Consider the following 22334-nt stretch of genomic DNA (forward strand, 5'->3'; position numbering starts at 1 on the left):
TTATTTCAATGAAATTAGTTGTAATTATTGTCCTACATTTTTATTTGTTTTACAGAGATGTTTCACAGCTGTCTGGGCCTAGTGGCGGCAGCCTCCACCTCCATCTGCGGCTGCCACCAGGTCAAGATACACCTCAGCACAAAGGCTCCACCACAGCCATCACCTTCAACCCAGCCAGCAAGGAGGTCTCTTGGAGGTCTCGTATAGCACTTGTACACCCCACCTACACAGCAGCCCATGTACCATCACCCCCACCTACACAGCAGCCAGACCCACTGTCTTGGAAGACAGACAAAGACCTTGACACTGTCTTGACATTTATAATGAATAGTTGGTTGAAAGTTCTGATGTTCAATTTTGTAAATAGTGAGATTTTCCAGTTTCTTATATTTATATAAATAGTTGGTTGAAAAAAACATATTTATAATAAATTGTTGGTTGAAAAAAAAGGTTGAATGCTCAATTTGTATTTTTACACATCACATGAACCTTGGTATGTAATATGAAGTCATTATTCAGTCCTAATGTATCTCAGTCCCTGCTGTGGTGAAAGTAGAGTGATAAACACCTGTTTTACTCAAAATTCGAATAAAATTTTTTTCATTTGAGTGTAATTCAAATATTTCACTGCTTTTGTGATCCTAAGACTTTGGTAACCAAATCTAAAACACCAAAACAATTCGATCACATGAGTAAATTTGTGTTTTCACAAGAGTTTTGAAGATTTTCCGAAAATCGGATGTAACATTTTAAGCTTTTGAGCTACTTATCTCATCAAACAGTGCTGTAAGGTGAGCAATTTGCATATATAGCAATACCAGAGATTGTCCTGAACATTTTGATATTTAACACATGGGGTGCCATGTTAGAATAAATACATTTAAAAGGGGATTTAAGAAAACATCAAAAATTCGAGAAAATACCCTTAGACTCCAGAGGGTTAATGCATTCAGCTTCCGTGTAAACTGATTTTGGTCCAATCGTGGAGCTTCAGCACGAGAGTGCCTCTGGTGCTCTGTAAGAGATGTCGTTTCAAGTTTTTCACAGATTTTCTCTTCACAGCTCTGCACAAACATGTTCATCATGAAACATGTGCAGTATGAGTCATTGCACTCCTCACACCTCCTGCTTCCAGAATCCATCCTTGTTGATCCCAGGGAAAGACATTTAGAAGAAGTGCGTTTTCTCCTGAGCATTATTAATGGACCGAGTACCGGTAGTCCCTGACGTAGTTATATTTCAGACTATCCATGGTCCTCCTGCTGGTGAAAAATAATGTGTTTAATAATAGTTCAAACACACTTTTTACTTCTTCTTGCAGTTTGCCATGCTGGTACAGCATCTGTTATCATTTCACAGCAGATCACTGCAACACTTTTTCCACCGTCAAAATGCTGATTAGACCTTTCTGAACTTTGCAGTCTGATTCATCCATTGATACATATGTATGGTAGTACATACAATATGTTACCATCAGTACCATATGTTTTTTACTTTTAAACAAACTGTCCTTTATAGCCTAAAAACGTTTCTACCAATCAACAAAATAAGTGCTCCTTACCTATGAATTATATCTGTTGATTCCTCTTTTTCCACTCCAGTGCACTTTATGTGTCACACCTTTGAATGCGCCTCAGACGCTTAACAGAGCACCTAGACATATTGGTTTCCATGGTGATGCTACACTGACGTGGTACACGACACAACAAATTGCCAGCAACTCTTTGTCAGCAATCAGCCAGTGTAAGAAATTAGGATAGTGGACCAAATGGAAGCATATGGTACCTGGGAAGTGCACTTTAAAAAACATTTGATTTATTTGTGATATAGAAATGCATTTAGCATCTACATGCATGTGTTCTGGGAAGTCTCAATGCCTTATTTGACATCAGTGATGTGTGAGAGAATAAGTTCTCAGCATGTGATCATACCACATCCTCATTATTTCTATCAAATGGGAACATAATCCACTGTCTTTGAACATGGCGGACCATTACCAATCAATATGCACTCTGAACAGTTTGTAATCCAGACAGTCTGAAACAATAATCAAACAATTATCAGGGTTCGTACGGTCATTGAAAACCTGGAAAAGTCATGGAAATTGAAAATGCAAATTCCAGGCCCTGGAAAAGTTATGGAAAACAATATTTTTCCCAAAGTTTTGGAAAAGTCATGGAAATGTAACTAAAGTTGCATCAAATATAATTTACATTTAATGTAATCGCTGAAATAATCTGCGGTCGCGAGCTGTTATGTGCCATCATGACGCGCATGGTGTTATTTTTTAATATAAATGCGAGCTGTGTGCTCGAGTCTTCCTGCCTGTCGGCTGAACTCTGCTGCTCCGGTATGAGGGTCAGCTACAGTATCTACGGTGCGTTCGTTAACTGTGCGGAGTCACTGTGGCACAGACTGCACCGCTGGTGAACAGCTGTTAGAACGGGCCGTTCAGGTATTCAGAGCAGAGCGGCAGAGCGTGATGTGAACCGAAACGTTTTTCTGTCGCAATATCATTTAAGGAATCGTTGAGCTCGCTAGCTAGCATACATTAGAGGCTTCTCAATACTCAAATTTCCCCTCCTCGACTCCTCGACTCCTCGGTCCTCCGGTAGTGACCCGGAAATGAATTTCAGCGCGCCATTTTGAAGGACGTCTCATTTCTCTAAATGCACACCGAGGATCGAGCATCGAGGAGGCTCTCTGGAGGAGCTATAACCGAGGATACACTGATGGTTCCTCCACGGCTCCTCCGCGGATGCATTTCCGGGAACGGTGGAGGCGTGACGCACGGCCGGACTTATCTCAGCCAATGACAGCTCTGCATGCATCCCCTGGATATTATTTGAGAACCTGCTCTCATCGCAACGCGATGTTTACAGTGAGAACAGCTGTGAGGTCCTGCAGAAAGCAGAGCAGTGTGTAAAATATATATCACTCAGTATAACAGACCTACTCTCTTTATTTGCTTTAGTTTAGTAGATATCTACAAAGAGTCCATATTTTTCTAAAACCATTTAGTGCTTCACATAATAAAATACACAACGGCTGTAGCCTGATTATGCTTTAGCAGCTGTAGGTGTGTGTGGTACAGTATGTAGGTGTGTGTTGTACAGTGTGTAGGTGTGTGTTGTACAGTGTGTAGGTGTGTGTGTTGTACAGTGTGTAGGTGTGTGTTGTACAGTGCGCAGATGCCGCGGACAGACGGGTCTCAGTTGGTTTGATGTCCTTACTTTTAATACTTGCAAATACAACTTTTGGCCCGTAATTTCAATTCCCCATTTCAGCGACCAGGGGGGCGGGGGGGGGGGGGGGGGGGATATATCCAGTCTCTGATTGTGTTACGTTATTATGAGAGTGCTCTCATACTTTAAATTGTATATATTTATATAAATATATTTGTGTGTGTGTGTCCGCATCTGTAGCCTGTTATTGTCTCATTATACCGCACTCTCAATGAATTCAAAGTAAATATGTGGGGGAACAATGTTCAGCTGATCTAACAGAGATTATAAAATATGACAAAACACTCAACAGCTGATGCAGCTGTTGCCACGTAATAATGAACGGACGTCGCTTTAATATGACCGCTCAGAGGAGAGGAGTTCTCATTTCTTTAAACGTCTGCTGCTTCCCCTCCTCTTTCCTCGGTCCTCCGCTCGCATCTCCTGTGGGCGGGTCTAAGTCTCGAGGAGGGGAGTCGAGGAGGGGAAATTTGAGTATTGAGAAGCCTCTATTGTCACTATCTGCTAACGTTAGCTTTAGCCTTCGTTTTCTAATAGTCTTTTTCATAGGCTATAAACAGAGGTGGTATAAGTATAGATCTTGTACTTGATTACAAGTAGAAGTACTCAGATCTTGTACTTAATAAAAGTAGAAGTACTCAGATCTTGTACTTAATAAAAGTAGAAGTACTCAGATCTTGTACTTTAGTAAAAGTAGAAGTACTCAGATCTTGTACTTTAGTAAAAGTAGAAGTACTCAGATCTTGTACTTGAGTAAAAGTAGAAGTACTCAGATCTTGTTCTTGATTAAAAGTAGATTAGAAGTACCATAGTGTAGGAATACTCTGTTTCAGTAAAAGTCCTGCATTCAAAATGTTCCTCAAGTAAAAGTAGAAAAGTATTCTCATCAAAATATAGTGAAAGTAGCGACAGTAAAAGTAGTCATTGTGCAGATTGGTCCATTTCAGAATAATATATATGATATGTTTTATAAAGATTGATCATGAAAGTGTTCTCAAAGCTGGTAAAGGTGCAGCTAGTTTGAATGACTTTGTATACTGCAGGGTAGCTTGTGGATTTACTCCAGGTGGAACTAAAGTCTAATTTAACACTTGATTATATTTCACATCATTCATCCAGATCTGTGAAGTAACTAAAGGTATTAAATACATGTAGTGGAGTAGAAGTACACCATGTACCTCTGAACAGTAGTGGAGTCGAAGTACACCATGTACTTTCAGGTTCAGGTTATTTATTTGTACCCGTAGGTAGTTTCTGTTTGCAGACAAAAAGACAAGAGTTCCATCCTGACACTAAAAACAAATACAAACAACAGACACATCTCTAATAAAGGACTAGTAAAAGTACAAGTATACCCTGCTCAACCAAATCTCAAAATATTTAAAAAACATTTTAAGAAGGAAAACACTAGTACAAACATGGACATTCAAAATTCACAATTAAATAAATTAATAAAAATAGTCATCTGTGTGACGCTCCATGATGTGTTAATTTGTGCAATAGCTGCTGGGATAACACTGTTTTTATACCGCTTCGTTCTACTCCTTGGGACGAGTAACCTCCGGCCCGAAGGAAGAAGCTTGAATTCTGAGTGCAGAGGGTGGGAGTCATCGTCTAATATGGAGCTGGATAACCGCTGTAACTGCCTGAGGTACAGGGTCTCCAGGTTTAGCTGTGGCTCACCAATCAGTCTGCTGGACCACTTTACGATCTGACTCAGAGAGTTTCTGCTCTTCAAAGTCAGGTTACCAAACCATGACATTAGTGAAAAAGACAGAATTGACTCGATAAAAGCACGATAAAACAATTAACTGTAGTGGAGTCGAAGTACACCATGTACCTCTGAACTGTAGTGAGTAGAAGTACACCATGTACCTCTGAACTGTAGTGAGTAGAAGTACACCATGTACCTCTGAACTGTAGTGGAGTAGAAGTACACCATGTACCTCTGAACTGTAGTGGAGTCGAAGTACACCATGTACCTCTGAACTGTAGAGTAGTAGAAGTACACCATGTACCTCTGAACTGTAGAGTAGTAGAAGTACACCATGTACCGCTGAACTGTAGTGAGTAGAAGTACAAAGTAGCAAAACATTGAAATACTTAATAAAGTACAAGTATCTCAAAACTGTACCCCCGTATAGTACTTGTTGAGTTTATGAACTTAGTTACACCAGTGGCTATACAGATAGAAAGACTAAGCCTTGCACAGAGGCATGAAAATACATTTTCAAAATGCTCAACAGTGCTGCCAGAATTATAAACTGACACAATTAAAATAAATGCTTTTATATATTTCTATGAGATGTGACTCTTTGGCGTTTGTTATTAACTGCTGCTTTAGTTGTTCTGACTGCTAAAATCCTCTGTTCCTCATTTTAAAGCCGATATTCCGTGGGGTCGGATCCTTGTCACCTTTTTCATACCTGATGAGTTTGCATCCCTGACTACAGTTGCTTCAGCGTGTAGAAGCTAGTAAGCCTACTATTTGATTTGTTTTAGATAGGCACTACATGTTTCATATGCAGACCTTATTTTCCTGTTCCATGTTCAAATAAACCATTTTCAGTGGTAATTTTTTTTTGGTCATGGAAAATGAGGTAAAGGTCATTGAGAAGTCATGGAAAAGTCATTGAAAATCATTGGTGAAAAAGTGTATGAACCCTGAATTATTGATTGTCAAGAAAAACACGAGGTGAAATATAAAACAGTGTTTATATATATAAACAGGTTTGATAAATAAGGTAAACAAAAACTTTACATGTGGGCTTTTTTCAACCAAGGACACTTTATTAGAGTGAAAAGTGGAAACCACTCATTTCTCAAATTATGATTCATACAGAAGTGTTAGAAATATTCAATTAGAATACGAGACAACATAGGACATTTCACAAGCAAGAGTAACAAGATTGTTCAAAAAGAAAACAATTTAAAATGTATCCCAAAGTCACTCACAATTGTAAAATACATAATTAGTTCATATAAGGCTCCAATTTAGACACTTAAGAGTCTACGCCAATTATTGTCAGTGTTTTGAGATTACAAATACAAAAAAGGGACTTATTTTTGTTGTTCAGCATCCATGTAACTGAAATAATTGTCAATAGGACTGTTATAATGACGTTTCTTGATTTCAGCAGCCTTGTGGGCAAGACAAATTAGATTATTTACACATTTAAGGGTTTGAGTGAAAAATATCAACAAACAAACAGTTCCAGCAGACAAGCTGAAGGCGCTTCCAGTTAGTAGTCCATCCCATTTCATTAATGCTCACTGGATCTCTACAGAAGGGGGATAAAGCAGAAACAAACAAGGCAATATTTAAAACCATGTGCCTGTCAACTATAGTATGAGATAGGAATCTGTAGATCTTAACCAGCTTCTTACCATCTGCCTCAGAAGAGCCCGTTGACCTGCTCAGTCTCAGGGTCAAGATCAATGTCGTAGAAACACGGCCTGGTGGGCAGACCGGGGATCGTGGGCATCTAGGAGGAGCAGCGAGAGAAAGACGTTTTTTAGTAAAACAGTCAATAAATCCATCAATCAAATCAATACATTACATTACATTCAAAAGTACACATGTTCAAAGAGGCATTTGAAACAAGTTAAACAAAGGCTGAATGTATTCAAGGTGATTACAGTGAATATATTTGAAAATGCATGGATATATATTGGAAAGTTTGGAGGTTTTCCTTGATAATATACTGTGATTCACTTTAAAACTAAATTATTTGGGTTACAAAACTATTTTCTTATGTACCGTACTTTTCGGACTATAAAGCGCACCTGCATATAAGCCGCAGCAGCTAAATTGTCCGTCTGTCTTGCTCTCGTTCTGTCTCTCGGTTCCACTTTTACTTTGGCGCGCTACCTGTCTCACTCTTTTCCGGCCTCCAGCTTTTCCTGCTGGAGCCCGCCGCTTAAAGGTGGCGGGCGCGGACCGGTCATAGAGCCCATAGTATTAAAGGTTAATTTTACCTGTAAAATCCATAGATTTAGGAGGTTCCCTAGTGGCCGTTAGCTGGGAAAAAAGTCGCGGCTTATAGTCCGAAAAGTACGGTATTATAGATGACATAGTTTAATTGGTTGATTAATTGTACCAAAGTATTTGTTAGTAGTTCCCTGGTTAAGATGTCTGGCTTTCTTATTCACAGAGATGAACCTTTAGCAAACAGTTGGTGACACCGTTTGTTTTACATTTCCAGGGTGTGTGCAGTCATGAATGGATTCAACTATTCACTTTTTACTTGAAGGCCCTTTGTGCAAACTGTTTGCACAGCCTGATCACAGCAGTGTTTGTCAACACGTCTGTTATTTCAATGAAAAGATAATGACAGTTAACTGCTACATTAATAATATGCTAATTATAAGACTGACGGATGCCTGTAGCAAACACAATGTGATGTTATTTGATGGAGCGTCACACCCTAATACCGGAACATAAATCTGCTGCTGAACTGTGGGAAGGAAAATGCATTGTTTGTAAGCTTACCGTGCCGACGAGTGGAAACAGAAAGCCGGAGCCCACACTGGCTCGGATGTCTCTGATTGGCAGGATGAAGCCTGAGGGCACGCCCTTCTTGTCCGCCTCGTGAGAGAGCGACAGGTGAGTCTTCGCCATGCAGATTGGCAGATTACTGAAACCCTGAGGGTAGAGGAGTGAACAAAAACATGTATTAGGTTGTTAACAAAAGGACTCATTAAGCATTGTAAATCCAGATTTAATAACAGCAGCTGCCAACATGCAGGCCTGACAGAGGAGGAAAACCAACATGTTTCTGACCTGCTTGGTGTAGAGCTCCACCTTGTGTTGAGCCTCTGGGAGAAGCTCAATATCGTCCGCTCCGTAGATCTTCTGGGCGATTATTCGAATCTTATCAGCAATAGGGAGCTAAAGAGGAATTGTATTATTCAAATTAGAAACAATTCCAATGTTGACTAACTCGTGCAAAACATTGTTTTGTTTACTAAACCAAAAATATGATTTTGTCAACAGTTTTTAAGTACAGGCAAGAGGGAATTTCTTCATTGTTGAGAGCTTCAGTGTGCCTTACATTTTCATTCCCCTTTACAGTCAAAACGAATATAATAACATGCACATTTTCTGGCAATTTCAAATACTTGCCCTTAACCATCTTGGAAAAAATAGAAAATGTGATGGCCCATACCTCCAAATCATAGAGGAACTTGAACTTGCTGGGGGCCTCGGAGGCCCTCTGGACAGCCTGCCCTAGGGCCACAGCACCGGCTCCACCTTCGGCCCAGTGGGAGCAGCGCACGGCGTCGAAGGCTCCGGCTGCTTTGGCCATGCTGCAGACCAGATCCAGCTCCAGCTCAGTGTCTGCCCTGCAGGATCAAACCATCACAGATACATGCGGGAAATAAAGAGGCTTTAAATAATGCACCTCTCAACTACATGTTAATTACACGTCTATTCATCACCAAACTCGCTCTGCTGATGAAATACCTATCCACCTCAAGTGAAGGCCATATATTTTCCTTTGAGGTACGGAGGCATTTTTCTTTGCTTCTATTCAGCCAGTCAACATAAATGTGAGAAGAAAAATTGAACCGAAAACAGATGTATAATCTCTTGACCCATCTTTAAATCTGATTTAATCCATTTTATTTGGCAACAATAAGCTGCACACAAAACATTGACAGATGCAAGTCTTATATTCACTTTCAGTTAAGTTGTTGGTCCCTGCAAGCTCCCGACATTAATATCTTGCTCTCCAGCCGCTAGATGGTGCCCTATCTTCCCCAGCTACTTTGTCTCTGTTGTTTTTGGCTGGGCAGGTACATACAGAAGGTCTATCAGATATGTTGGTCTGTTGACTGCGTTGGGAAACGGGGTTGATAAGAGTGGTGAGATTGAACAAAAATCAGTAACGTAGCTTGCTGTCAAATGTAAAATAATGTGCTGAATGTTGCCAAGAGGCTGCAGAGGATCATTCTCTGAAGGAAGCCTTTAACATTACTTGCAGTCATTGGGTATATTTGTATATGAACATATGGATGGTTAAAGCAGCTTTAGGTGTTACTGATAATGAGTCCATTGCTACCGTGGTCATCCACCACTTACTTGAAAGCATTGACGGCCACCACCACCGGCACGCCGAAGTGCTGTGCATTCTCGATCTGCTTCCTCATGTTGCTGCAGCCCTTCTCCAGCAGCTCCAGGTTCTACATGAGGGTACAGACATGCATACATTTTAAAATAAGATTATTAAAAGTTATTTAAGAGCAGCAACTGTATTAACAGTATTGATTTAGGCTCTCCATACAAAACGTTTAAATACAAAATGTTGATTAATCTCGTGTTATTCATTACCTCCTCAATGTATTCCTTAGGCAGTGGCATCCCAGCAGTGACCTGATAAAATAAGACAAATGTTTAATCAATTAAAGTAATCCAACAATGAAATCACCAAATCCTATACAGCTGAGGCTATTACAATTGTTTGCGTAAGAGTTATTCTAAAATTGTTGTAAAAATGTAGTTACACTCCCAGCAGTGAGTTGTCCTTTCCAAAGGGAAGGGAAACCTTGTTTTGTACAGAGGAAATATTCATTGTGTAGATTCTGATGTTGTGTTCAGTATTCAGTGGAGAATGGCAAACATCATGTCGAATTACAAAGACTCTATGAGAGATTGTTGGAGGGAAAGTGCCTCACCAAGTGAAGATGTGTGTACCAGTTATATATCCATTTAACTTTATACTATATTTATTTAAGAACTGTAGTGTTACTCACCGTTGGTCCTCCCCCGTGCATTTTCAGGGCTCTGACGGTTGCCACCAGCACCACCACGTGGGGTCTCAGGCCCGAGTAGCGACACTTGATGTTGAAGAACTTCTCCATGCCGATGTCAGCTCCAAAGCCAGCCTCCGTCACTGTTTGCACAATTGACAAGGATTGTGAGTCAGAAGAGAATAGTAACAGAATCCCAACTGTGAGTTACAACCTTCAAATTATATGACATCGGACACTAAATCATTTGTACTTTCAACACAGCAAACAATCTACTGTAGCACTGCAGAACAAAGAAGAGCTAATATTACAAATTACAGCCATTTTCTCAGATCCACTTACCCACAAAGCCCTCGGGTCCAACCAGCTTCAAAGCTATTTTATCAGCTAGGATGGAAGAGTTGCCGTGGGCGATGTTGGCAAACGGGCCGGCATGGACAAACACAGGCGTTCCCTGTGGATTCAGACAAATCACATATGATACAAAGCCCATAACTTAAGGCAACTTCTTTGGCTTGAAAAAACAATTTCAATGGAGGTGCAAAGGTCAGGATGTGTGTCGTACTCACCTCCAGGGTCTGCATCAGGTTGGGCTTGATGGCATCTTTCATTAGCACAGTTAGCGCGCCGCTCACACCCTGTAGAGAAATGCAGCAGGGTATTATGTCTGCACAATACTTAATTAGAAGGTCCCGTCAGAAGGGAGCGTGCGGCACTGACCAGGTCCTCGGTGGTGACGGGCGCTCCTCCGCGGCTGGTGGCCACGACCATCTTGGCCAGACGCTGACGCATGTCCTCCATGCTGCTGGTGAGGGCGAGCACCGCCATGATCTCACTGGCCACTGTGATGTCAAACTGAGCCTAGAAAACAGAGCGGACATTAATAGATTAATTAATAAAGTGGTCAAATAAGACGTTACACTCAGTATACAAGAAGAAAAGATGAAAGCACACACATGTATTGTTCTATAATATACATTGCTGTGTATTACAGACAGTTTAAACATGGCTGTTGTTCATATCTCTTTACCTCCCTTATGAATCCCTTTTCAGTCGGTGACTGGCCGATCGTGATCTTCCTCAGGAACCGATCATTGGTATCCAACACTAAAATGACACAATTATTAATACAATCACAATATATTGTTCGAAAACCGCATCATTTGCGGGGTTCGAAAAAAATATTCTAAATATGTTGAGTGCAAAACTCAGTATATCAACATTTTTAAACCGCTATTATCTTGTATCCATCGTATAGTGGATATATCACTCTAATGATTCCAAGCCCTGACTTACATACAGTGGATTTAATGAGAGAGATAATGTTATGTCATGAGGATCAAGAGACTTCATACCTCTATGCCAGGTGATAGAGCTTGGTTCAATGTCCAGGCGGGCGAAGCGGGTGATCTCTTCTTCAGTCAGAGTGGAGGGATCAGTCTTTTCTATGCCCAGTTTCTAAACAAATACAGAAACACTTAAATGTAAGCCGTACGCCACACTCTGGGGTGTGAGTCAAAACCTACAAATCTTTGATCTATAACTAACTCTCAGTCTGTTGATCTGGATCGGGCAGAACTTCCTCTGTCCTCCAATGAGCGGGACCAGGCGGTTATACAGAGCCTGAGGATGAACAGGAAGAGACGTATTATAGTCCGAGTACACACATTACAAAGAGTGTGTTTCACGGTCCGAACGGAGTACCCACCTTGTCAGTCTGCGTAGACTCGTGGAACATGCGAGCATCAATGGCAGCAGATACCAGGTTGTTGGAAGCCGTGATAGCGTGAATGTCCCCGGTGAGATGGAGGTTAAACTAAAAATGAACAGACCTAATTGTTAATTTGACTTTTAAACAAGCAGTTAAATACTAACTTCAAAGAGCAGTGTAGTACCTCTTCCATTGGAATGACTTGAGAATATCCACCTCCTGCAGCACCACCTGCAGAAAGAAGACAGAGTTAAACAAACCAGAGCATGACTCCAACTTTCAATTTGAACAGCTTGTAAACCTGTGCCACCTCTTGCTAAGCGCACATTAATCCACAGCTCACCTTTGATGCCGAACGTGGGCCCCTGAGAAGGCTGTCGGACACAAGCAAACACATTGAGCTTCATTTGGGCTCCCAGGGCCTGGACCAGACCGATGGTGGTGGTGCTCTTCCCTTCGCCAAGGGGGGTGGGTGTAATGCTGTAGACAGAAAATATAATGGAACATATTAAAACTAACAAGTAATCATTTAAATGAAGCTGGGTTATATCAAAAAAAGGATTCGGATCTTGCTTTAGTTTGCAACATTAAAACAAATATACAGTCTGCAGGCCAGGGAAAAACAAACAGTACAGTTGAGTCAGCAGATAAAGGTGCAGACAGCTTACCCAGTGACCACCACATATTTGCCGTCTGGCTGAGCCTGCAGGCGCTTGATGATACTCAGCTGGACCTTGGCCTTAGTCTTGCCGTAGAGCTCCACCTCGTCAGACAGCAGGCCCACCTCTCTCGCCAGACCGTCGATAGGCTTGGGCACGCAGGAGCGAGAAATCACAATGTCGCTGTTTGGAGTTATTAAAACAAGACACAAAATCACTTTTTGATCTCAACATAAAGAGGAAACGGCAACAAGTGGTTTACCAAATGTAATCGATCCTTCTGTGACAAGTTAACAGAGCATGTGAATGACAGAATGAGGAAGATTATGGAACAAACCTTGGCACAGGCTTCTGAAGGTTGAGTTTGGTGTAAGTAATGTTCCACTTCCCTGGTTGGTGGCTGTCCAAGAAGCGCTTCGCACTCAACACGGTGTTCTAGAAACAAAGAAACAGTCATTCTTTCAAAATCCAGGTTACATGTGACTACAGAACTAAATAAATAATACATTGAAATGTCCTTTACTTGCTGTGTTGAAACTAAATAAGTCATGATAGAAATGATAACAACAAAATGTCCTTTAATGACACCATGAGATGGAGCTTACCGCCATCAGCATGGCCACAGTCATGGGTCCCACCCCCCCCGGCACAGGGGTGATGAAGCCGGCCTGCTCCTTGGCTGAGGCGTAGTGGACATCACCCACCACCCGCTTACCGCTGGCTTTAGTCTCATCTGAAAGCACAGAGGGAAACTTTATAAGTAAATGCAATCACTCGACTCAGGGATTAAACTCCAGAGTCCAATGCTTTAAAGCAGAATGAAACTTGGAGTGGAACCTGGGACATGGTTGATGCCACAGTCGATGACCACTGCTCCCTTCTTGATCCACTCTCCTTTCACCATCTCTGCTTTCCCGATGCCCACAACCAAGATGTCTGCTCTGCCCACCTGGACAAGGAAAACAGAGATTTACATAAGAGAGTCCTCAATAAATAAAAGAGTGGCATTGATACAGATAAAACTAAGCCTGGTGGGAATTACATTTATGAGAGTTTATAGAAATAAAACAATTAAAGACTAGCAAAACATGCAGTATTGTTTTACACCACACGATGGCAGCATAGGTCGGTTACTCCCAGCATGTCATGGAATGTATTGTTTATGAAGTTTCAACAACAACAATGATCAGTTGCATTATATGCTCTGTTGCTAATGACTTTATTCCTGTGTTGGATGGAGGCGTGTCTACCTCTCCAGGGAGATCAGTGGTTTTAGAGTGGCAGGTGGTGACGGTGGCGTTGTTCCACAGCAGCAGGTCGTGCATCGGTGCGCCCACAATCTTGCTGCGACCAACCACTACGGCTTTCTTCCCTGCCACAGACACACCTGTAGAGAGGAGATGGATACATTACTTCTGGACTTATTCGATTGTTTGTCGTATATTTTCATGGCCCAGATTATTTGTATTGTTTAAAGGGGTGCATGAAGTTCTGTTTACCGGTTTGTCTGATCAACTCCATGCAGCCGTTTGGTGTGCAGGGGATGAAGCAGTCGCCCAAGTCCCCGCGTGACAGCTTCCCCGCATTGATGCTGGTCAGCCTGAGAATGGATCCGAAGACATAAAACATTGCAAATTAAAGCTCTCCAACAGTTGAGATTTTCATTATTTCAACTAAACTCAATGGAAGCAAATAAGCACCAATAAGCAAACCCTAAAATAAAACCCTGATCTTTAGTTAAGTATGTGCCTACCCGTCTACGTCCTTCTCTGGGGCCACGGCGTTGGTGACCTTCTCCGTGTCCATCTTGTGGATTGAGTCTAAGGGCAGCTGCACGATGAGGCCGTGGATAGACGAGTTCTCGTTCACCTCTGTGATGCAGTGAAGAACCTACAGACAGACAGACAGCCTTTACAATCCCATGTCCTTCTCCTGTCATTTAACAATTAACCTTACTATCCATATTTTGTTATGGCACCTAAAGCCTCCTTAAAATGTTAAACTTTGCGCCAATGTCACTGCACTGAAAATCATGTTGACTATCTCATGTTTTACATCCTTGAATACAGTCAAGTGTCTTACTGTGAGTGTGACCGTGTTTGGAAGTTAACTTTTGAAATGTAAAACGTAGTTACCCTGTTAAAACATGTATATATTTTTATATTACCCAGTTACCATAGCCGATTACAATTACATTGATTTTGTTATTTCATAATGTGACTCCAACACAGTTACTAGTTGCATATTAACACTGTGTATACAGTCAAATAAAAACCTGGGACACAATAATACTTCAAATCCACTCTCACCTCCTCCTCCGTTGCAGTCTTGGGCAGTCTCATGTGTGTAGCGTTTATTCCGATCTGTGTTCACAGAAGCAGAGATTAGACCCGAAATTGGGACTGATTGCAAACAGTTTGTAGAAAATGTGTGGTGTACGAACTGTGTGTAAATAAATGTTGCACCTCTGCTGCAGCCTTCAACTTCATGCTGATGTACAGATTTGAATCATCGCGGTCTCCAACCTGCAAACGACACCCATATAGATACACGAGTAACTTACAAAAAGTAGTATATAAAATAATACAGGTTCCTGTTTCAAATGTACACTTACCTGTAAAACCACCAGACCGGGTTTGAAGTTTGGGTCCTGAAGCTTCATCTGCTCCACATCCTTCTTGAGACCTTCCCTCACCTTCCTGAGAAAGAAAGACAACAGAATAAAAGTTTGTTAATCTCTTATTTAGTGACATCATTTTTCCATATGCCTTCAATCTCCAGTGCCAGGTCATCAGAGAGTCAGTTGAAGAGAATGAGAATCTTATCTTTGGTATTTGTCTTTATCTTTATTTGTTGTCCACTCAACTTGTACAGTAGATAACCTCAAGTCAACTAAACAATCAAAGACAGCAGTGACACAAAGATACTGGTCTTTAACTTTACATTACAATCCATTATAAGATCTAGCGTGTCAGTATAAAGCTTAAAACTGACAGCGTTTTTCTTCATCCACGCTGTTGCTCAAGAAGCTCCGGAGATAGACAGATGATCACATTTTAAACTCTTATTAAACAGTATCTTTCTGCATCACATTACCTTCATTGGCAGTCATGGTAGAATACACCATGGGATCACCATTGATGAAGGATGCATGACAAAGTGGAGTGACACCACTTTGAAATACATTTGAAGTTACCTTTGAGTGTTTTTGCCCCTATGACCGTACAAAATGTGTGTTTTGTGTTTGTAATCTTCATCCAAAGGGCCCACATAACCTGATGATCTTAATGTCTTCAAAACATCAGGCACTTTAAAGCAGATGGCACTTTGGACAAAATACACATTTTAAATCGACATGTATGTGCAAGCCATATATATCAAATACCTACTTTTGAAAGTTTGTTCTTTAAGGACAATATTTCACATATAACCTGCCCTATGTTGCTTTTCATTTATTCACAAAAAGGAGGTTGGAGTAATTAAGGGCTAAACATATAAATGTCTAATTCTAAGACTTCACATATCGCAATAGTATACATGATTGCATCATAACAACAGTCCTTATCTTATATACAATAGTAGATATCTTTATCACAGGTCACTGATCAACTAGGGCCATATTCCTGTAACACTCATACAATACACAGTACTGTTGGGCTTTGATTGTGGCCCGGCCAATGGTACTTCCTTAAAGACCTCACGTAAGCATAGTAGAACATTTAATTTCCTGAAAGGCAGAGACACTCATAAATCAAACCAAAGTCCATAAAGGTCTAGAGAACAATCAATGATCAGCTTTTGTCAAGCTTCAAAAATAATGAATGTAAAGCCTCCAACTGAATGCATGTCAGATCTGTGAATTTAATTAAACTAATGAGTACTGTGAGGGGCTTTTAACAGGGTGCAGGCTGTTACGTCTTGTGACAAGCACATGCAACTCAATTAAATGTGTATTCTCTTTACCAAAAACCCTATCCTAAACTGTGCATGGTAAGCAATTCATTCAAAACGAAAACTAATACGAAAATATTATGAAAATTACACTCAAATAATAAAACAGTGAGGAAAACAAATTTGCTGAAAAAGTTAGGTTTTCATGAAGGGTGTTTGCCATCACCTGAGGTTTCTGTACCTACAGGGCAAAGATCATATCACACAGCTTCTTATATAATGCTGCAGGATTTGCAACTATTGAAGTTTTCAATGATCTGACATGATGTAATACCACCAAATCACACAAGTGACAGTCACATGTCAGTACATTTAGTATTAACACAATGGCCACAGAAAATGTAGTTACACTCCCAGCATTGTAAATAGAATAGAACAATTACTCATCTATTTACTTTCAGTAAATAAATATACCATTCAACTTGAGAAAGAGTCCACTGTGTTTTAGAAGCTGGATGTATAGTAACTGTTGGGGCACACTTCATTCACGTGGACAGCATAATGTGCAACCAATACAACTAAATTAAGAAAGAATGATGTGCTGCAAACACTGACAAGAAAATACAATATAAAATATATAACATATGTATGTTACACATGCATAAGGGTCCTACAGAGTCGTTTTTGTATGACTGAAGTGACGTTAACTTTACCTTTTAATACCGTTAACTTAACTAGTTAGCAGCCTAGTTAGCCAGCACACACACACGTTTCGTCACGCTGTTTACACGTATTTGGCTCTATATGCAGCAATAAAGGAGCAGGATAAAGTCTGTTACTTACGCTGAAACCTCTTTCCCGCTTATGATTTGAGCCGACATATTTTTGGTCCAGAATATCCTTGTTGTAAGATGCTGGTGTCTCGTGCACACACTCGCAGACTGACCAGAAGAGAGGAGCACGGGGAGGACTACCACAAACTTAAGTTTACTCAAAAAGTGTTGTGAGTCAAAGGGGATGGCGTAGGCTCTATTCACAACTCAAGCACTACAAATGAAAACCATCGTATTAACTTTCAGGAATAGCGTTAAGGCTACAGAGAAGGGCGCGGCCATTGACAAACTGTCAACTCTCACAGCCAATTGCATGCCTAGTATAACATGTTAGTAGAACCTAACAACCAATAGGATTTCCAGTTTTTAAGGGCGTGTGGTGATGGGCGGGACTACACAGAATGTAATAACGCTGAGAACCAGCAGAGGGCAGCACTGTATTAACACATCGCTTTGATATCCGTTAAAAACACAGCAGTGTTTGTATTTGCCCAACTTGACGTTTCATCGGGATTGTTTTGACCCTTGCCAGGGCGTCGTCACTCGGATAACCACCAGAAAGTGCGAGAACAAACTATACTTAGATAGCTTGCTTCAGTCCGATTTAAGACATGAAGAAATACCGAGAGCTATGGAGAGTAGATACTGTGTTTTGAGCGATACCGAAGACTTCCAAACGCTAATAACAAACACTGAGAACAATCTCCACTTCGAAAGGTAAATAGATAGCAGCTGCTAATGTTTTAAGCTAGCATGCTTTTGGGGTTGTGTCTATTACTTGACATTGCGTTGCTTGTTTTGTCATTTCCAGCTAACTCACGTATGTTTACATAGACTTACTTAGTAGTATTGCCGCCGTATTATAACATTATCCAGTCCAAACCCATATGTGCAACAAACTAAACACCTATAATCCTCTGCTATGCATTTGTCTCTTTAGGTCTAAGACACTGTTTGAGGAAATCCGTGCCTCCATCAACAACAATGAGGAAGAGGATCGCTCCTTCTGGAGGCCTGTGCTGCCTTGGGGGGGCGTCTTTACTATTAAAGCAGGGCGAAAGGCTATATCCTGCACCCCTCTGTACGTCAAAATCAACCTCAAAAACACCTGCACCATCGATGGCTTCCTCGTGATCCTGTATGTGATCCTGCGGGACAACGAGGGCTTTCCCAGGGAGCTGGCTGTGTTCCTGGGCAAGCAGTTTGTGGAGTACTTCCTCAACCTGATGGACTCCTGTGACTACACCACAGTGAAGGTGCTGTGGATCTTGGACAGGATGTCTAAAAGACAGTACCGCTCTCAGGTGCACCAGGCAGCACTGGAGATTGACCTGTTTGGGAATGAGCACGAGAACTTCACAGAGAACCTGGAGAACCTCATGTCCACCATGCAGGAGAGCCTGTGCACCAACTGGAGCTGCCCCAGCCGCTTCCAGGAGTTCATCAAGGTGACCATCAACATCAGGTACACTGCACACAGGAGTCATATTATCTGGATGTTACACATGGAACTGGATGCTACTTCTTAGAGAATCATGGACCAGAAATGTACTGTAGTTGAGTAAAATCCAAGCAACCTTTACTTTACTGGAGTGTTTGCATTTTCTGCTCTATACACTCCACTACATGTAAGTGACACATATGGTACGTTTCACTCAAAGGCATGTGAAATGTTCCATCCCCTTCCTGTGCAGTGAAAACAGTGTATCTCCCATATGTGTTATCACTCTTTTGATAAACTGAAGGATAACGTTTTGCTTAATGTGTTGAGAAACGATCTTACTTGATAAGATACTTCTTGAGCTGAATAAACTATTTTAATAGGATCAGCTGCGAAAGGCATTGTTACAAAGCATCATTGTTTTCCTCAATAACTCGTGAAAACATGTATTTTTTTTTAGAGATGTATGGCTCTTGACAGGAAGACAGTGATGCTACAAACATTTGATGATCTTATAGAATACAATGCATTAATGTAGATTAAAATACACAACAGTACGAAAAGGAGTTAAAATGAACAAAACCATAAACAGAAAAGTCAATAAAATGCAACACTTTAATGCAGCAGTACTATTAATTCAGATATCCAACATTTTAAAACACTTAAAAAGGAACAAATAAGTTAAAGATGTGAACACTTCTTCCACTACTTCTCAGGACGTAGATCAAGTGTGCACCAACAGCTGTCTTTATCTAGTCATACTCTGTAGCAAATGCTTAACATATCAAATGTCTCTGGACTTTGTCCCAGAGGTCACTTGTCAACACTTCAATAATACTAATGGCTTAGGTCAACTGCAGCAGAGATTCATACTTAAATAAGATGAATGTTCACCCCCTGACATACTAAACTAAATTCCACCTGTTTAAGTGTATGTTAATCCATATATTCATGCCATTCATCTGAATTGTCTTGGTATGAGAGTATTTTAAGTTGGTCAATGGTGTGTTATTGACAGGAACTCTATTTGTGATATTTTTCCTCCAGCCCTCCTCATGAGCTTCCTCACAGAGACCCCATCCAGTCGGCCGTGGATGGGTTCTTCTGCCCCAAACTCCTGCTCTGCTCAGAACTGGGGTGAGACACAGGGAGGGTTTTTATTAGGGCTGTGCAATTAATCGCAATTACGATTTTGGCCTGCCACAATTACGAAAACAACATAATCGAAAAAAACTATTATTTTGCTTTGCTAGGTTGTGACAGTGCACGGCAACATATTTGATCTAATTTATTTGTATTTATATATGTTTAGTAGCTTGTTGAAGTGCGCTCCAAAATATTTGTTGAGCTTGTTTATTGGTATTTATTATTTTGATATTATTTATTTAAATGTATCATTTATTTGATTTATTTTTGTATTGGGTTTTCAGTTGAATTATACGTTCAGGGTAATCAACAGTTAAAAAGATACTGTTCAAATTATTATTTGTATTTGTTTTAAAGTTCAATAAATGGATGTTTTCAAAGTCAATGAATAATTGTATTTAATAATCGTGATATCAATTATTGACCAAAATAATCATAATTATGATTTTTGCCATAATCTCACAGCCCTAGTTTTTTATCATCTTCTACTTCACTCAACTATTATCTCCCTTCCTTAACCAATGTCTCCTTTTTTATTTAGGTGTGATGGACTGAGGGAGTTCTCTCAGAGGGTTTTCTGCCATGGACCCCCACCCTTTGTCATTCTCAACATGCAGCAGTGGAAGTCAGAGGAGCTGTCCTATGTGCCGTACCATCTAGCTCTCTGCCAGCACAGGTAAGGAGCTGCATGGGTACTAAAGAAGAAGGATTATTAAAAAAATATATTTCCCAATTTTCAGAATAAAAAAACTGGCAAATTTAAAGCTCAACCGATAATTAGCAAGTTTAACATTTGTTTTTAATTGGCTTGGTATACAGTGCTGTACCAAAGCATTCTCCACATCGGATCATGAGATGATAGCACATTTATTAAAGGTCACCTATAATGCAAAATCCACTTTTTCATGTCGATTCACTTTTTCATCCTCTGTGTAAAGAGATTCTGGAAGTTTCAGGAAAAAAGATTTGCTCACTTTTTGTCCTGATCCATTTATATAAAAACCTGTCTGAAAATGAGCTGATCAGATTTTGGCCACTTTGGGATGGCATAACGTTTTTTTGACTTGTGTAACCATTAGCCAATCACCAACCAAGGTAACCCCCCCCCCCCCACACTTTATCACCTGATTCTCCTCCGAGAGCACCATTGTGTTCTTTTTAACCAAATATCTCTCAGAGGGGCGTGGGGAGGGGCTCCTTATTTTCATCTAAAGTAACAGACAGAAGCAGCACTTTTGGAACAGGGCTGAAACAGAGGGGATTATGGGATGCTACAATACATGATCTGTTTCGTATATCGAGCCAAACACTTCAGAGACATGTTTTGTATATATCTGAGACCTATAATATATTGATTAAAAACAGTATAATAGGAGACCTTTAAGAAATATTTCGGAATTTAAAGACACAAGATTTGTTTTGCAAAATAAATTATCTAGTTCTTCTTCTACAACTTTTTCTCTGCTCTTTCTTTACCTATCCTGAACATCATAAAGAATTTGTTTTTAATTGAAGAACTATTATTTCTCCACAGGTACTTACTAGAGGGCGCCACACTCTTCAACAAGGAGGAGCATCACTACTCCGCAGCCTTCCAGATAGATGGCTGCTGGATGCACTACGACGGTCTGAGGAGCGACAACCTCATCCTGCTGCACCGGCCCCCTGAGCTCCTGCTGCTCTCCTCTCTGGTCTACATCCGCTCCTCCGACAAGTGAACTTATCACACAAAATTCCTACAAATATGTTTTATACGATTATTTTATACTTATCATATCATTAGTTCTTTTATGAGTCATTCCTGTCAGCTTCCTTCATTTTTTGCTGACTGCTTGCAGAAATCTTAATTTGCTAAATTTATTTTGGGCATGCTTGGTATCCAAGAATATAATGGACTATAATAGTTCTGGGTTGATATGCCTAAATGACAGTAGCAGTGAGTAATGCGTATTCAGTTACCCGACAAACGAGGGAGATTGATGTGTTAAAAACGCCATGGTTAATGGATTACACTCTGAGGGTGCAGTTGCTATTGTATAGCAATAGGGGACGACAGTTACTGTATATCTAATTTCTATCAAAATTGCAAGTTTATAATTTTGCTGGTGCCTTTTTCTATTTACACCATGGTCTGAGGATAAAAACCAACCCAACAAGGCTATTGTCCCTGTCCAGGTTTACTCTTTTTTTAACGATGTCTTAAATTGGAGGCATGGAGGGCAGTCTGAAGTATCTTTTTTCTGTCGCTACAACAAAGGAAACATGCATATTTACACATTTAAAAAACCTTAAAGGAGCCCTATTATCCTCATTTTCAGCTTCATATTTGTATTTTGTGCCTCTATTGTGGCATCTGTACATGCTTTAATGTACAAAAAGGTCTTTATTGTTCTCATACTGCCGCACCTCTTTTCACCCTCTGTTTGAAACCAGAGCCCAGTCTGCTCACATTTGTGATGTTACAAGGTAAACAAAGGATAACACACTACAGGAAAGAAGCATAATAGGGCCTCTTTAAGGAATACTTGGCATTACACAGTGCCTCTGCCAAAGAAAGTTCTGGAAGTGATGCATCAGGCATTGATCAGCCAATTTTCTTTCTATGCAGAATAAAAATATTTTGGAGTACACTTGTATTGGATTATTTTTGTTGGA

At 40.4% G+C, this 22334-nt stretch overlaps 2 protein-coding genes across 2 annotated transcripts; one reads left to right on the top strand and one right to left on the bottom strand.

The window, feature by feature from the left end:
* Positions 1 to 5943: 5943 nt before the first annotated feature.
* On the bottom strand, positions 5944 to 17358 carry mthfd1b (methylenetetrahydrofolate dehydrogenase (NADP+ dependent) 1b). The gene is made up of 28 exons (XM_034111712.2): positions 17103 to 17358; positions 14983 to 15067; positions 14834 to 14893; positions 14678 to 14731; positions 14122 to 14258; positions 13868 to 13968; positions 13619 to 13755; positions 13206 to 13317; positions 12974 to 13101; positions 12706 to 12803; positions 12378 to 12551; positions 12053 to 12189; positions 11894 to 11940; positions 11707 to 11814; positions 11547 to 11621; positions 11354 to 11456; positions 11029 to 11105; positions 10719 to 10859; positions 10568 to 10636; positions 10341 to 10452; positions 10002 to 10141; positions 9580 to 9621; positions 9331 to 9431; positions 8414 to 8591; positions 8029 to 8136; positions 7738 to 7890; positions 6633 to 6730; positions 5944 to 6526 (listed from the first exon to the last, which is right to left on the bottom strand). Exons 1-27 carry the CDS (start codon positions 17138 to 17140, stop codon positions 6641 to 6643), a joined length of 2805 nt encoding a protein of 934 aa, XP_033967603.1. The 5' UTR covers positions 17141 to 17358; the 3' UTR covers positions 5944 to 6526; positions 6633 to 6640.
* A 141-nt stretch (positions 17359 to 17499) lies between these two features.
* Positions 17500 to 22294, top strand: dorip1 (dopamine receptor interacting protein 1). The gene is made up of 5 exons (XM_034111728.2): positions 17500 to 17809; positions 18033 to 18557; positions 19581 to 19670; positions 20221 to 20355; positions 21214 to 22294. Exons 1-5 carry the CDS (start codon positions 17724 to 17726, stop codon positions 21395 to 21397), a joined length of 1020 nt encoding a protein of 339 aa, XP_033967619.1. The 5' UTR covers positions 17500 to 17723; the 3' UTR covers positions 21398 to 22294.
* Positions 22295 to 22334: the final 40 nt, after the last annotated feature.

Source organism: Pseudochaenichthys georgianus, chromosome 22 (genome assembly GCF_902827115.2).
Source record: "Pseudochaenichthys georgianus chromosome 22, fPseGeo1.2, whole genome shotgun sequence".
NCBI lineage: Eukaryota > Metazoa > Chordata > Actinopteri > Perciformes > Channichthyidae > Pseudochaenichthys > Pseudochaenichthys georgianus.

Coding starts and splice junctions, on each gene's coding strand:
- mthfd1b (XM_034111712.2), bottom strand. CDS start 17,140: ATGTCGGCTCAAATCATAAGCGGGAAAGAGGTTTCAGC. Junction 12,190..12,377: donor AAATATGTGGTGGTCACTGG/GTAAGCTGTCTG, acceptor TTCTGTCTACAG/CATTACACCCACCCCCCTTG. Junction 9,622..10,001: donor TGCACGGGGGAGGACCAACG/GTGAGTAACACT, acceptor TTATTTTATCAG/GTCACTGCTGGGATGCCACT.
- dorip1 (XM_034111728.2), top strand. CDS start 17,724: ATGGAGAGTAGATACTGTGTTTTGAGCGATACCGAAGACTTCCAAACG. Junction 17,810..18,032: donor AACAATCTCCACTTCGAAAG/GTAAATAGATAG, acceptor TTGTCTCTTTAG/GTCTAAGACACTGTTTGAGG. Junction 19,671..20,220: donor CTGCTCTGCTCAGAACTGGG/GTGAGACACAGG, acceptor TTTTTTATTTAG/GTGTGATGGACTGAGGGAGT.